This window comes from Balearica regulorum, chromosome 6, assembly GCF_011004875.1.
Source record: "Balearica regulorum gibbericeps isolate bBalReg1 chromosome 6, bBalReg1.pri, whole genome shotgun sequence".
Lineage (NCBI taxonomy): Eukaryota > Metazoa > Chordata > Aves > Gruiformes > Gruidae > Balearica > Balearica regulorum.
In genome coordinates this window covers 22,354,648-22,370,067 of record NC_046189.1, presented here as the reverse complement: position 1 = coordinate 22,370,067, position 15,420 = coordinate 22,354,648, and the positions used below count along the sequence as shown (strand labels likewise).

At 33.7% G+C, this 15,420-nt stretch overlaps 1 protein-coding gene across 1 annotated transcript in view; it reads right to left on the bottom strand.

Moving 5' to 3' along the window:
* The window catches only part of LOC104640061 (sodium channel protein type 2 subunit alpha-like), a 75,917-nt gene that overhangs the window by 25,715 nt on the left and 34,782 nt on the right, over positions 1-15,420 (bottom strand). The window contains exons 8-17 of the mRNA XM_075756757.1: positions 14,687-14,750; positions 13,260-13,401; positions 12,226-12,432; positions 11,087-11,377; positions 10,053-10,433; positions 8,265-8,397; positions 7,227-7,465; positions 5,965-6,138; positions 4,466-4,822; positions 2,198-2,650 (exon numbers count right to left, since the gene is read on the bottom strand). Of these exons, the coding sequence (XP_075612872.1) occupies positions 2,198-2,650; positions 4,466-4,822; positions 5,965-6,138; positions 7,227-7,465; positions 8,265-8,397; positions 10,053-10,433; positions 11,087-11,377; positions 12,226-12,432; positions 13,260-13,401; positions 14,687-14,750 (2,441 nt within the window). The remainder of the gene's footprint in view (positions 1-2,197; positions 2,651-4,465; positions 4,823-5,964; positions 6,139-7,226; positions 7,466-8,264; positions 8,398-10,052; positions 10,434-11,086; positions 11,378-12,225; positions 12,433-13,259; positions 13,402-14,686; positions 14,751-15,420) is intronic.

The window sequence follows — 15,420 nt, the reverse complement described above, 5'->3', positions numbered from 1 at the left end:
GTTTACTCCTGGTCTTCACTGCATGCTAAATATGTATCTACGATACACTTACAGAAAGAAACTGCAGGCAAAGCCAATCAATCATACCAGGTCAAACACGAAAACTTCTGGGAAAGCAATTTTTCCCAGCATCGTTAGCTTTTTTAACTGCATTACTTAAAAAAGGAGAAATGTTTCAAATATTTTAAGGTGTATTAGGATTGTAACAGATATATAGCAAAGTAAAAACAAAACTTCATGCCTAGCAATAAACCTGTAATTTCCTCAAATATATCTCACATCTGTATTTTATTAGTCTCACCAATGACTTCTCCAAGTCTCATCAAATAATGTAGGTTTAACAACTCCAGTATAAACTGCTCCCATTTAAAGGGAAAATCTGAAAGACCTGAAATAATCTACAATATTGATTATGAACTAGTGAACATGAAATGGGGTTTTTTGTTATTAATTTACATATCTCCTATGGGTGTCTTTCAACTATGCCAATCCTTAGCCACTTTTCCAAATTTGAGTGGGTTAGAATTAATACTAGATAATATTATCTTATAAACAGCTAATACTGATGTTTAATCTTGAATATCAGTGGTGAGAAAACATAGATTTTGTGTCCCAATTCTTAAATATAAAATAGTGAAGAACTAGGCATCTTCAATTGCTGGATAATTTCCAGGTAAGGGTTAGATTTAACACAGTCATCAGAGCAAGAGTAAATTACCTGGATTCATCAGATATTCCTTCCACAAAACAAGTCTTATTAAAACACACTAAGGCAGCCAGTATTCTTTATTCACATTAATAATATGTAAAAGATGTAGCAGCTGTTCAGCAGACATTATAGCTTACTTACAAAGCACAGTTAATACTTTAAAACAAGTTATGAATATTGTTGGTTTTGCTTTTAAGAGGCCTCTTAGTAATCTAAGATCTTCTCAACTGCAAGGTCAACATAATACATGGAGTAACAGAACCTCCAAAAAGTATATGGTACAAATCAAGTGTCAGAAAATGAGCTGGTGAAATAACAAATGAGTATAACACTATCGAACACTGCATTCTACAGTAAAACACACACCTAAAGAACCACCTTATTAGACCTTTCAAATTTAAGTTTAATTTAACTACACTTTGCTAGAACAAACATCTAGAATTTGGAAAGAATATGGGCAAATCCATTGCCAGTTCAAAAAAAAACAACCAAAAACCTCAGAAGTCCACAACAAATCAAATAAAAAACCCCAAAACCCAAGGAAAACAAAACAATCCAGACAAGGCAATCCAAGCTGGAGTATGGTTGTCTGCACAAGTAGGGACACTCCATTAATGTCCTTGTGTCTTCAGGTGCCAGGGGAGTTGGTATCAGACACAGTCTGCACTGGAGTCACAGCATAGCAATCTGAATTTTCAAAGTGTCTCTCAGGATCCTGATGAAATCCATGATTTTGCTTCCCCCCTCAGTCTGCAGCTGCTGGCAAATGACTACTTTCCTAAAGCTGACCCAGTTTAAGGTCACGCAGTTGTCTTTGAAATGATTGGTTCAAAATTCCCACAAACAAGCAAGAAATTAGTATCTTTTCATTCAGTAATTCTATCTTTCCCTCATAATTGTTACTTGATACATTATCCTTATACCACTGACATTGTTCCCTTGGCTTTCCCCCATCATTTTAACTTCAGAACTCAAAAACTGTTGTTATTGCTTTCATTAGCTTGAGTTAGCACCTCTGTTAGATTATCCAATACAAATAATGCTGATTTCTGCAGAATTCAGTGAGCTTTAAAAATCAGATGCAAAGGGTATTAAGATTCTTTAATCTGCTATTAAAAAATGTTAGAGGAGATAGTAATACTTTGATCCTTATTTCATGGAAATATTATCATCACGTACAAAAAATCCAAGTCTTTTGCCTCTGTCTAATTCTGTACATTTATACTAGTTTGTCTGTCCAACTAAAAATTTGGAAAAGCTTGTTTTTCAAAACCATTTTATAATGAGTTTGTATATGTTTATACAATTCTGCCTGGATTTCCTACTCTGTTTAGTTCCATGTTCCCACCACTTCAGTTTATTCACTCAGCACAATCCAACAATCTCAAATCATAATTGCTTAATTTCTATTTCTAAGCTGAAAGAGCCGTACTATGAAATAATATAATTGGTATAATTCATACAAAATATAAAATATTTAAATTTTACCTCCTTGCTTTCCTCCACATCTGAGTCACTGCTAAACTCTTCTGTATTTAGATGTTCAAAATCAGATTCTCCAACAGCTATTGGTACTGTAACAGTAAGGCTTGGGTTGTTTATGAATGACGTAAAATCACTGCCACCTACAACAGTGGCCATTCCATTCTCAGTTTTGTGATAATTCGCATCTATCCTTATTTCAGCGATGGTACAGTTGGAAATGCAACGGTCTCTCTCACCATTTAACTGATCTGTTGCTGTTCTTTGACTTACAATAGCTTGTTTCCCCCAACAAGACTTTTGGACACATTCACCTGCTTTTTTCTTCACATAATCTATTCCCTTCTGAATTCTTGCAACAGCAATCTGTAAGTTGTTCATTTCATTATCATCCTCTGTAGGAGAAAGGCTGTCTGAACTAAATGAACTCAGCAGCAAGGCGAGAAAAAGGTTCAATACCTAAAAAAAAAAAAAAAAAAAGAAAAAGAAAAAATACAGCTGAAAAATCTTGGGCTTCATGCTTTCCTTTGCTTTATATTATTCTGGAAATTACACTGTAAATAAAATGTAAATGCAATTTAAACACAACACCTGCCCTGTACTCTAGTGCAGGATTTTTGTGGTTTTGCATTGTTGTATGACTATGACACCACTTGTAAATTCTTTTTGTGCTTATGTTTCTGAAAGATCAGAAATGAATGATTCTTTGGTACTGACTGAACAGATCCAAAATGTTTACGACTTTGCCATAGGGAAGCTCTCTGCAACAGAAGGCATAACTGATCTGTGCAGAAAACAGCTTTCTTAAATGCTGGTCCAAACTCACAAATATTTTACTGCATGTGACTTAAATGTGAAACACAGCCCATCTCCTAACCCCCAAGTCATCGTCTTCCCACAGGAAGATAAAACATAGAATAAATATCAGTTATACAAGCCCCGAGTTCACTAGGATAGCCAAAGAAGCAGAGTAGCAGCTCTTAAACCCTTCAGATCAGCTCTTGTATGCAGCTTTGAAGACAACAGGGTAAAACTATGTCTTGGGAACACAGAAAGACAACTGGGTAACAGAGCCCTGAACATAGAGCAGGGATTGTCTACTCATGTAAAGAAATTTTACTAGAGCTATGGTATAAAATCAGAATACAGTAAATATTGTGGAAGAATTCACAGAGATGGATACTTCATTCCATAAAGTTCCATCTTCTGCTTCAGAAAACTATTGAAGGAGGATGTTTTCTTCGGTCAGCCAATTTCAAAGTTCTCTTCACTGTAAGACAACAGATTTGTAGAAAATCTGGAGCAAATGCCTGTGCTACTAGTAGCATGACTGGTTTAAAGATAATTAGCTATTCCTATTGTTAGAAATTTTATTCTCAAAGAATACCTCCAGAATAGCTAATTTATACTCTCTTTTGCTACTGACAGTTGCCTAAAGAAAAGACGTAGAGTAACAGAGGAACACTCAGTAGGCAACAAGAAAAGCAGAGCAAAAGGAGGAGCAATGATGGTCTCAAATACTGGTGAGTTAATAAATATAAAACTATTGAAAAAGACAAATTTGTACACAGTAATGTACAAACTAGTACAGATCTGATGCTTTACTCTGAAAGAGAGAAAGAACAAGATATGATACAGACAACTTTAAAAGCATCTGTAAAAAGCACTTAAGAAATAGGAAGAAAAAAATGAAGAGGTGAAAGAAAACATGAAGTATTTGAATCTGGTTTTTCTGCAGAACTACTGCCTTCCAATTCAAGTTTCCTTAACCCATCTGTGTAAAAAGTTGGCTGTGCAGCAAAAGCTGGGCTCAAATGGAGAAAGGAAAAAAAAAACCCCACCAAACAATCTGGCTATGTATGATTGGAAGAGATGTCTCAGGAAGAAAAGGCCCTCCTAGGTCCTCTTCTGCAAAATGCAAACTCCCATCCTGGGAGCATAACACTTAAGGTGTCTTTACTCTTCTCTCTCTCTAGGTAATCAGGAGTAGTCCACAAGAATCTGAATGCACAATGCCACTCTCTCTCACCCATATCCTCTGAATTGCAATTCAGATCCCTGAGGAGGCCCATCCTCCAAGCTCAGGATTCGACATAGGATCAGAAATCTAACAAATAGAAAACTCTGTTTCAGAACCCATACTCGTAACAAATTCAAAATAATTAAAAACCCCCCATATTTAAATAACACATTTAATAATGCTTTAAAACTTTGTTACTGTTTCTGTTACCATTCTTTCTCTAAATGAATTCTCAAATTATTTTGGCTACATACCACTAGGTTTCCAATCACCATGACCATCATGAAGACAGTAAGGCACATGGGTTGGCCTGCAACCTCCATGCAGTCCCACATCGTTTCTATCCATTCTCCACACAACACTCGAAACACAATCAGGAAAGAGTGGAAAAAGTCATGCATGTGCCAGCGTGGAAGTTCACAGTCACTAGAAATCTTGCAGACACATTCCTTGTAGCTTTTCCCAAACAGCTGCATCCCAACCACAGCAAAAATAAACACAATGATGGCCAGCACCAGGGTCAGATTTCCCAAAGCCCCCACTGAGTTGCCAATAATTTTTATCAGCATATTTAGAGTTGGCCAAGATTTTGCCAATTTGAAAACTCGCAACTGAAAAACAAAAATACAGAGACATTATTTGCAGCAGTTACAAAATCGCTATAGAAATGAACAACAGATTATCAACTAGTCACTCCTAAGAATAACAAAAAGAAGAAACTTCAACGTGATTCCAACAACCATAACTTACACAGAAACAGGAGTTTCTTAAAATTCACATTCTTAAAGCTTAATAAATTTTAGACTTTGCTCCTTTTTTGTGCAGCATATCTGTACTCTTTTCTACATGAAAGAAACAGCATACTGGTTGAATTTGTTTGAATAGTGAATTCTGAACATGACACACATCTCAACCACTATGTACAGAAACGAATTTAAAAAAAATCAATAAAAGCTCAACAGGATTCTACTGAAGGACAATAAAGGATTCTGAAATCCTTGAAGAATGGGGTCTATCCAAAAGAACATTGCCTCCAACAAATTTAAAAAGGATCAGACCGACCCACAGTCTGGAAATAAAAGCCAAACATTTCAACTATGAAGGGGAAAAAGTATAATTTGTTCTCTTTCTCACCTATAACCCATCCAAAATAAAAAAAGGTATTAAATATTTTTTGTTTTCAGGTAAAAGCAAAATGGAAATGCAAAATGGAAAGAGACAACAGGGAAAGAAAATCTCATAGCTCATTTCTAAAATAAAAAATGTTTTTCTAATAAAATAAAGCATTCCTTTTTTGCCAAGGGGAAAAGAAAAAGTCAATCTTTTTTAAATTAAAAACCCATAAATGTATAATTCCTACATTTTAAAAGAATGCTTCTAGTCTTCTTGCAATTTCCAGATATGGAAGTAGACGAAGACTACAAATGTTTTATTTATTTGTCTCAATATGCACTAAATAAATTGTACACTTCACTGTGCTTTACCCATCCCTGTTAAAACAATTAGAATAAACTTACAGTTCTTTCCCTTGCAAAAACACTTAGTTGTTTCTGAACTATAAAATGGCACATGCTATTCAGTGATAACATAAATAATTTTGTAAAACATGCCTGCAGAGATATCCTGTGGCACTTAGCAAACAATATACATAATATTACTAGAAAGTGTCCTATTTACATGAGTACAATTAAAATACAAATATAATGTATTAATTAATTTATAATAACTATAGTATTATCACTAATTTATTTACCAATCTGAATGATCGGAGAACAGATAATCCATCCACATTTGACAGAAAAAGCTCCACCACACTGAGGGTAACTATAAAACTATCAAAAATATTCCAGCCAACTTGGAAATAATAAAAAGGATGCATGGCAATTATCTTGAGAACCATTTCTGCTGCAAATATTCCAGTAAAAACCTGAAGGGAGAATGGTTATTGTTACTTTATAAATGAGTATGAATTAAGTTGAACCAGCAGATAAAGAACAACTTAAGTAAGAAGTAACAACGCTCTTACAGCAGAATGTCAGTAAGGAAAACTATCACAAGCTGAACATCACAGAGAAGCTAGGTGGCAACCCTCTGCAATAGCTATTGATCCTCACCTATTCATCTTCCTTTTCTCCTCAAATACATACTGAATCTAGTTTAAACAGCAACATGACATGAGTATCTTCCACAGATAATGATCTCTGACTCCAGGTTAAGGTGAAAACATTGAACTATGTTTGTATTGGCTAAAAATATCAACATATGACTTAAATGTTCACACATTAACAACTCGAGAGTTAAACTTGAATATGTTCCCAACATGTACTAGAATATATTCTAATAAACAAATTGTTTTATTATTTTGTTACATCATAATCACCAGAATCACCACTTACAATAAGTATACGTTAAGAAGTATAGCAGATAATGTTGTATAAGTATATGTTAAGAAGTATAGCAGATGTATTATTGGCATTACAAAAACAAACCAAACGAACCAACCCAAACCTGACCTACAGACTGCGTCCACTAGGGAACAAAACCCAACAGTATCAACAGGCAGTCTTGGAATAAGTCACACATTCTTTGCCTTCCAAATTGTTATGGACCTATTAATGCAACATTCTTCGTGGAAATACAAAAATAACACAAAAAAAATAAGCGCAAAATAGTAATCCAAAATACCATCCAACTCTCTCTGGGTTATCATTGATATTTACAGTAGAAAGGATCTCATTTGGCTCCTACACATTTTGTAATACTAAATAAAAACAAGTCAGATTTCTTTTGGTTTCATCTCATTCAAACTCTCATTGAAAACTCTATTTGCAGAAATTTGAATATAGAAATCAAACTCTTATATACAACATATCTCAAATGGTATTTTTAGACTATTTTTAGCACAATTAAACTTTTAATCTTTATTTTATGGGATGAAATAAAAATAATAAGCGATTCTGTTTCAAAAGAAACCAGATTCCAACTGTATAAAATTACATAGTTTGATGGACTTACCTGATTTCCTATTTTAAGTACATTATTGAAATCGTCAGTCATTGGATAATGTTCCATGGCCATAAACAGTGTATTTAAAATTATACAAACAGTGATAGCCAGATCAACAAGTGGATCCATTACAATAAATTCAACTACATTCTTTACTTTTAACCAGGGCTCCCAACAATTCCAAATTAAGAAAGTGTGGGCAAACTTATACCAGCAAGGTGGACATTTTTGTCTGGATTCTTCAAGTTCTGGGAGGGGGGAGAAAAGAAAGTGTATAGTGAATAAGTTTTTGAGAAAGCGAAGATAAATTTTTGTTTATCTGCTTTTTCAGGTTTTAATCTTTATCCTTGGAACCATTAAGGATGTTTGGAGGAATCTCCTCAGATTTCCAGAAACTTAACTTATTGTTGCTGACTGAAAAGGTTTTATAAGACTAGAAGAAACACCTCAGAAGTTTTGACCTAAAATTGAAAAAGTTGCCTATTTTTAATATAAAATCTTGTTTAAAAAAACCAAACAAACTACTTATGCATGCATTTAGGGATGGTTTTCTCAGTAAAACTTCCAAATTCAGAGTCCTCTCAAATGTCTAATTATTTATTTTTGGGAAAAATAAGATTAATTTCAGGTTTTCAAAAGAATATTTGAGGTTTTCAAGAATTTCACTGTTCCAAATAATCCTACTACAAGTTTCCTTCTCCTTATTAACTAAGGTCTGGCCTTCTGTTACATTTTTACAGTATAGTTAGTGGAAAATTTATCACAAGGCATTTCTTCCAATAGCTGTATTGCTAAACATGAATAATTAGTATAAAACACATACACATTATTTATTTAGAATGTGTTTCTTGGATTAGCCTGCTTATCAGATTCGTTCATTTCTTTTTTCATTATGTACATGCACTTTCTATTCAGTTCTATTATTCAGTTTATGTATTTGCAATGGCTACGTATTTTTATTCTTCTGTATATACACTGTGATATAACACCTTCAAGGAAGTCTAAGACTAAGTCAAGAAAGTTCTTGCATCTGCAATTATACCATACCTTCCATCGTATTTGTGATAATGCCAGCTATACTCATGGCTCTCTGCCTTAAATTGGGATCCTCCAGCAACTCCATTGGTATTTGATATGAACTTGTACGCCTCTTTTTTATTTCTATTTCTGTAGTAGTGCTCTATATAAAAAAAAAAAAAAGAGAAAAAAGAGAGGGAAAGAGAAAAAAAAGAGAGGGGAAGAGAAAAAAAAGAGAGGGGAAGAGAAAAAAAAGAGAGGGGAAGAGAAAAAAAAGAGAGGCGTAAATTAAACTCAGCTCTAGAAATTCTGCAAAACAAGTATCAGACTCTTCAGTTTCAATGAATTCATAATATATACAAAGCTTTGTACTAAAGTGCTGTTACATCAGAATTTTTTTCCATTATACATATAACATTAGCCTAGTATTTTTTTTTAAATGGCTATTTTCGTGTTATACTTCTGAATACTGCTAATACAAAACCCTAAAAAAAAAAAAGATGTTGATTAGTTCCCAGATTACCACTGGATTATAGTTAACTGCTATTAACTCCACATTAGACTCAAAGAAATTTTGTAGAAGGTCATAGCCAAGGAAACAAACTAAGACTGTTGCAGCAGTGGAATTGGAAAAATTCCCAGTTCCCAGTCCCGTGCTTTCTTTACTAATATTTCACTTCTGAACTAGTTCAGTCACAAGATTCTAGAATAAGTCACTTATTATAAGTAAGTTTTCTGCAATAAAAATTATTCTCTAGAAGTAATTTTTATAGATCAGTCTTGATCTCTATACCCATTCAAAACTAATTTAAATGATATCTTTTACACTGAATAGCTATCATCTCTGATTTATTTTATGAATTTCAATTGAAATAGAAGTCTGACTTAATTGACCTAAAAATGAATATTTTTTAAAGTATTTTATTTTAAAAAATGAAAGCTGTATTATAGTTACATCATTAATCACATCTCAATTGTAAAGAAGTTTTTCTTTCAGTAAATTAAATAAATGCACGAAAATGAAAGTACAGAAGATTACAACTGTAAGGAATCTGACTGATGTACTTTCAGAAGCTGTGACTCGTGTAAAAACTTTTGTTTTACTAAAAGAAGGTTTTGAGGTAAAAACATGCAATGGATCCCTCTGCTCCATTCCTAAAACAGACTGAGGAAAAAAAGGAAACTTGACCAGAGGAGAAATGGATGAATGTGCATGTTTTTTGGTTTTTTTTTAATTATCCCCTGATCCTAGGCAGTAAGAAACTCAGATCATCTCTGAGACTCAGGAGAAAAAAAAGCTTTCAGAGCTTCTAAAATGTCAACATAATCTTAAAGACTATGCTACATTTGCACAACACCCAATATACAGACAGGGGAAAAAAGTAGAAGCAGCAGATTACTGATAGAGAATTCAGAAATACATTTAAAGGAAGGCTAAAACCATAAGGAAAGAAAAAATCAAAACAACATAACAACATGCAGAATGTTTAGAAAGCTGAGCACCCTATTTTGGGTTCTAAAACAGATTTAGCAGTGGAACATTACCAATTTGATTCTCTATGCAGGTGCGTGCATATCCTTGCTCTGCAGGTATATAAAAACATGCTACTTTGTTCTCTTTCATTTTCATGCTCCTGCCTCTCACTTTTGAGTGCATGAACGTGAACCGATTTCATTACAGTAAGATATGCAAAAGCATTCACAACCTCTCAACCATTTTCAAAGCATTTCATTCCATCAAAAGATTGTGCAATTCCATCAAAAGTCAGTGCAATAAAGAAAGGTCATGAAACCTTACATAATTTAAAACTTTCTTACATTGTCATCAGTTGTCGGTTTATCTATTATCACCTCTGGCAGAAGCTGTCCAGTAGGAGACAAAAGACCTGATGGTCCATCCACTAAGGAAACCACGCCATTGCAATCCACAGTGCTATGCATCTTTCCATTCACTGGAAACACTGTCGGCCTTCTTGATGACCTACTGGTCTGACTAATGTTACTACTGCGCCGTTCACCGTGTCTGCGTGGCAAAAAGAGAGAACCTCTTCTGCTTCCGTTATCCTCAAACGTGCTGTGCTCATCATCAGCAAAGTCATTTTCAGATCCTATCTCTCTTCCGTATTCTCTAAAACTGAAAAGACTTGTTCTGCTACTACGTCTGGGAGAAAACAAGGAGCCACGAACACTCAGTAAAGACTGCAAAGGAAACAAAACAAAATGACCGGCTGAAGACTTTAAATGTACAAAATGCATGTCTATGTATTAAAAAAAAAAAAAAATTATATTCCCTGTGAATCTTTAATTTTTAATACAGTGCCACAGGTAGATTTCAGACACATGCACTAGAGATGATAGTCATCTGAATGGGTAAATTTACAGTATACTTAAAACAATTATTTGAGAGAAAAAAATGACATGCATAAGGCCATAGTCATTTCCATCTCTGTATTAAAGAGACAAAAATCAAGACTTCTAGAAATTCTAATGATCCATGTAGATCATGAATTATGTTAAAAGATATCAATACCCTTAGTCTTCTACATTGATACATTATACTTAACATTTCCTTTTATGAATTAAAAAGGGATTTCTATCTCAAATTAACTAGGAAAATGCAATGCTGCTGTGCATGTTAAGACCCATCAGATCCTAATCAATAAAATGAGAGAGATCAAAACACTTGTTTAGATACACTCCAGAAAATAGTACCAACAGTAGTAGGTCAGTATTTAAAGCAATGCAATATTATTTTTTCTTGGTTGTATTACTTTGCCAAGTTGCAGTGAAGTTTGTTGGATATTAGTTATCTCTCAACCCCCCCAAAATGGCAACTGCACTATTAACAGTACCTGGTGGGGTGACGTGAATGGCTTCCCATAAGCAAGTCTGTTCCCATCGAAAGAAAAACGGAAACCTTTCCTTCTGATACTGCCATCTGACTCAGATTTTGGAAGCTTTTCATCCTTCATGTCATCCTCTTCTCCAGAGAGCTCCCTCTGCCTTCTTTTCTTCCTTCTGTTTCTCCTTTCTTTGGCACTTTTTGAGCTAAGCTTGGATGCTTCTGAAGAACTATCTGAGGGTCCACCAATCCCACTTTCACCACTGTACTCAGTCATCTCTGCCGCAGCTGCTGCTATTGCCTGCCATAGCAATTATTTAATGTGATGCATTACAAATCACACCAATTTTTAAAGAAAGCTATAGGACTGATTCATATAAAATTACTTCTGGACGTGTGACAAAAGCCCAGATGGATCTGTGCAAAACTTCAAATAGAATTCTGTAATATAAGTTAAAATAAAAAGTCAATTATGAAAGATACTGTTTGAACAGAGTTCTACTCTGCATCCATATCATGGAGTCAGCCCACATTGTGTACAGCATTCTGCTACAAAGCTCATTAGAAAATACTTGAAAATTAATAAATTTATTAGAGTGAATGCAATTGCAAAAAAAAAAAAAAAAAAAGCTAAACAGAGTCATGCTTCAGTCTGTGTTAATTTAGTAAACTAATTTTAACTGTTATTGTAAGTAACAGCTTCCTTAAGCTGCTCTTAGGAAAAAACCTTGGGGTATAACTTCCACTGGGGGTAACACAACTAGCAAAAATTAGTCAGAAATTTATGGATTAAAATATTTTAAACTCTAATCAAGGCTTAACAAGTATTTCACAAGTATTGCAATTATTTCTAAGCTGAGAATTTTGAAAGTCATCATGACAGGTTACTAGATACTACCCCTAGATAAGAAATATTTATTTTAAAACTATTATTCTGATTTGGGAGTAGTTTTTGTTCTCAGTTCAGAAATTCATTAACACTTTAAACATTTAAAAAGCAATAAAAAGCCATAGAGAAAGCAGTCTAAAATACTTGTGAGCTATGTCAAAGAATGGCATTTTTAATATGTTAATTTATTTACTGGTTTTGTTTTGAACAAATAACATGCAAAGGAATATACTAAAGCTCAAACTCTTGTCAGAAAATACCTGAGCTTCCTCTTGCTGCTTCCTCAGCTGTTCAAGCATCTGCTGCAAGTCTGCCTCCCTCTGTTCTGCTTCAACCATAGTTGCTTGATTTTGTTCTTCATAGGCCATGGCAACCACAGCCAAAATCAAGTTAATCAAATAGAAGGAACCCAGAAAAATGACCAGAACAAAAAATATCATGTATGTTTTGCCAACAGCTCGTAGCGTCTATAGGAGAAGACAAATGATCCATCTGGTGAAAACACTCATCAGTTCTGCAGTTCATAAGCATTTACTGAATTTAAAAATCGCAAAACTATTATTGAGTTGTTTTTCCTTCTGTAATAAGATCATACAAGCTTTCCGAATGACAAAGTAATCAAAATAAAGGGAGCATTCTTGTATGTGAAAACTATGTTTAAGGATCACGCTGCTTTGAAATGAACCTCATCTAATGCCTAATAATCTTGAAAAGGATGTGGGATCAGAGTAATTAATGTATCACACATCACAGGTTGGATGCTTAGTATGCTTACCATGTATTAGCATGCTTTCTCCTTGAAATAATGAAAATAATTAAAAATGGCAAAATTGATTAAATAATTAAAATATGATATTATAATTAACATATTTTCACATACCATATAATGAAAAGCTACAGTAAGAAAAGTAATTTATATTAAGACATGCATTCTTAGTGATCAAAAATAGGATTCAAAGTACAGAAATTATGATTCAGATTTTGCTGTCACGGCATTTTTACAATTTAAACTCAATATTAAGTTTTTTACAAAAAGATCTTATCATGAGGCACAAAATGAAATATACACTGCAAAAATTAAATAAAGGATCAAAAACCCCTCATGTGACTCTTCAGACATCATATGAGATTCTGTAGTAAGTGCTCATATCTGCTTAATTCTGCAACTGAATTTGCTTCCTTTCGTTCACTTTCAATTGCTAATACCAATGGTATGTGATATAAATATGAATGGACTTCCATGTTTGATTTGGAGCCAATATAACACTAATCACAATTTTAACAATACACTTACCAGCTGATAAAGATTTTCCCAGTAGTCCTGTGTCATCAGTCGAAACAGTGACAAGAAAGCCCAACTGAATGTGTCAAAGCTAGTATATCCATAGTTGGGGTTTCTACCAGCTTTCACACAGATAAACTCTTCTGGACATTTACTAGGAGGAAAAAGAAAAGAAAAGAAAAAAAAAGCAATGCAATGCATATTAACAAAAAAATCATGTAACACTGAAACTGTTTCTAAATTATTGTACCTCAAAGTTCTAAGGAAGGTTCATTAGATTTAATCTGTGAAGGGGGTTGCTATTTGTGGCTTACAACATTTGAAAATTACTGAGGAAATGAAAAGTGTTCTTTTTAAAAAAAAAAAAAGAACAAAAAGCTAGAAAAGAGCAAACAAGTAAACAAAAATCTTTCTTCCTACCTTCCTTCACCATTACCCATCAAATAAAACTTATTCCCAACAGTTTGGTATTACCTCTGTAGATACACTGTTTCCATTGAAGAGGTACGTACTTAACACAAACTCCACTATGTGAATACTTCCATGCAAAAAAAAAAAGAAAGTCAGCATACATATTTTATGCTGAACTTTTTCTGTCAGCAGGGTTGGCACACCAGATTTCTTGGATTCTTAAGGTTTTTGAGTAAGTCAAATTAACAAATTCTACAAATTCCTCAGCAGGAAATAACCATCATAGTGATACTTTTATCTCCTGAAACTGTACATATCAGTTTTGATAGTAGGTGATCCAATCTTGCTATCAACTGTAGGCACACTGTTTCAATTATGATTCCATTCCTGAAGAGCAGAAGAGGTTCTTGCCTCCAAAACCTCTATAGAAAAATACTATAGAGATTTCTTTTCATATACATGCATATATATTTGATGCGTGTTTACACACACACATAAAATTATTTGATATTTCTTAAATATATATAGAAAATGTTTATAAAAAAAAGATTTAAGTGTATCTTTTTTAACAATGTAATCAACCAAAACCAAGGGATAGACTGATAAATCATTAGAATATAGAATTACGCGATTTTGTTACAAAGAATTGTCACAAAGAGAGAGCAAGACAGTGCCAAGCACGCAGTCCACAGACAGAAGAATCCTAAAGATGTCTTCCCAAAAGTTGGTCATAAGTCCCAGTGCCCCACACCTGTTTTAGAGATGAGAAATGGCATCAAACCCATGGTAAAGAAGTATGTTCTTAAGTCATTGATAATGGAACATCTACCTGCTGAAAGGGAATTTTTGAGTTATGTAAGAGCTTTTAAAAGTAAACATTTTTACTCATTCAAATGTTTACTTACTATGAACCATGACCACGTATTATTGATTGAGAAGTCAGGTAGCTAAATTAGCTTCTTAAGTTTAGAGTGATATTTTTTACACTTTGATTAGATAGGTAGTATGTAATTTTCAGTGTATCTTACCCTGCATCTGAGCTATTGCCACAAAGTAGATAATCCTTTTGTCCTTCTATGCGATAGAAATGACCTAAAGAAAAAATAGGAAGTGACATGATTATAAATGGAAGGAGTTGTTTGGGGTTTTTGTGAGGATGAACCTATGTTCAAGTTATAATGTTCAAAATTTCCCATTCATGTTTTCCCAATAATGGGTTCAAATACTGGCATATCCATACTGGTAAGTAAAGTTGCAAAATTAAAGAATAAAATAAAAACACAATATAAAAATAAAATCATAGAACAACATAACTTGCATATTCTCTCCTTGAGCCACAGCAAACACTGAATATCCTCCCAAAATTTGATGTTCAATAAATGAAAGACCACAAAGCTTAAAACTCCTTCTCTTATTCAGTAGGTAGACTGTAATCAGACAATTGAAGTCTATCTTATTTAAAATGGAACTATTTACAATGGGTGGCTAACAGTTTCAAAGTCGGAGCAACATTAACTAGCACATCCTTTGACTGAAATAGGAAGGTAGGATTTAAAAGGAAGATGGATGTTCCAATGACAATGTTATAACAGCTGCTGGACTATAAACAACTTTACAGAATTTTTCTTTTAAGGTGGTAGCCTTCAGAAATAAAGGAATATATTTTGTTATTAACGATTAACAACTGTGCTGTCCTTAAAGAAAAGAAAAGAAGAAGAAAAAATATAGATAGAAAGATGGTAACAAATTGGGAAGAAGTTGA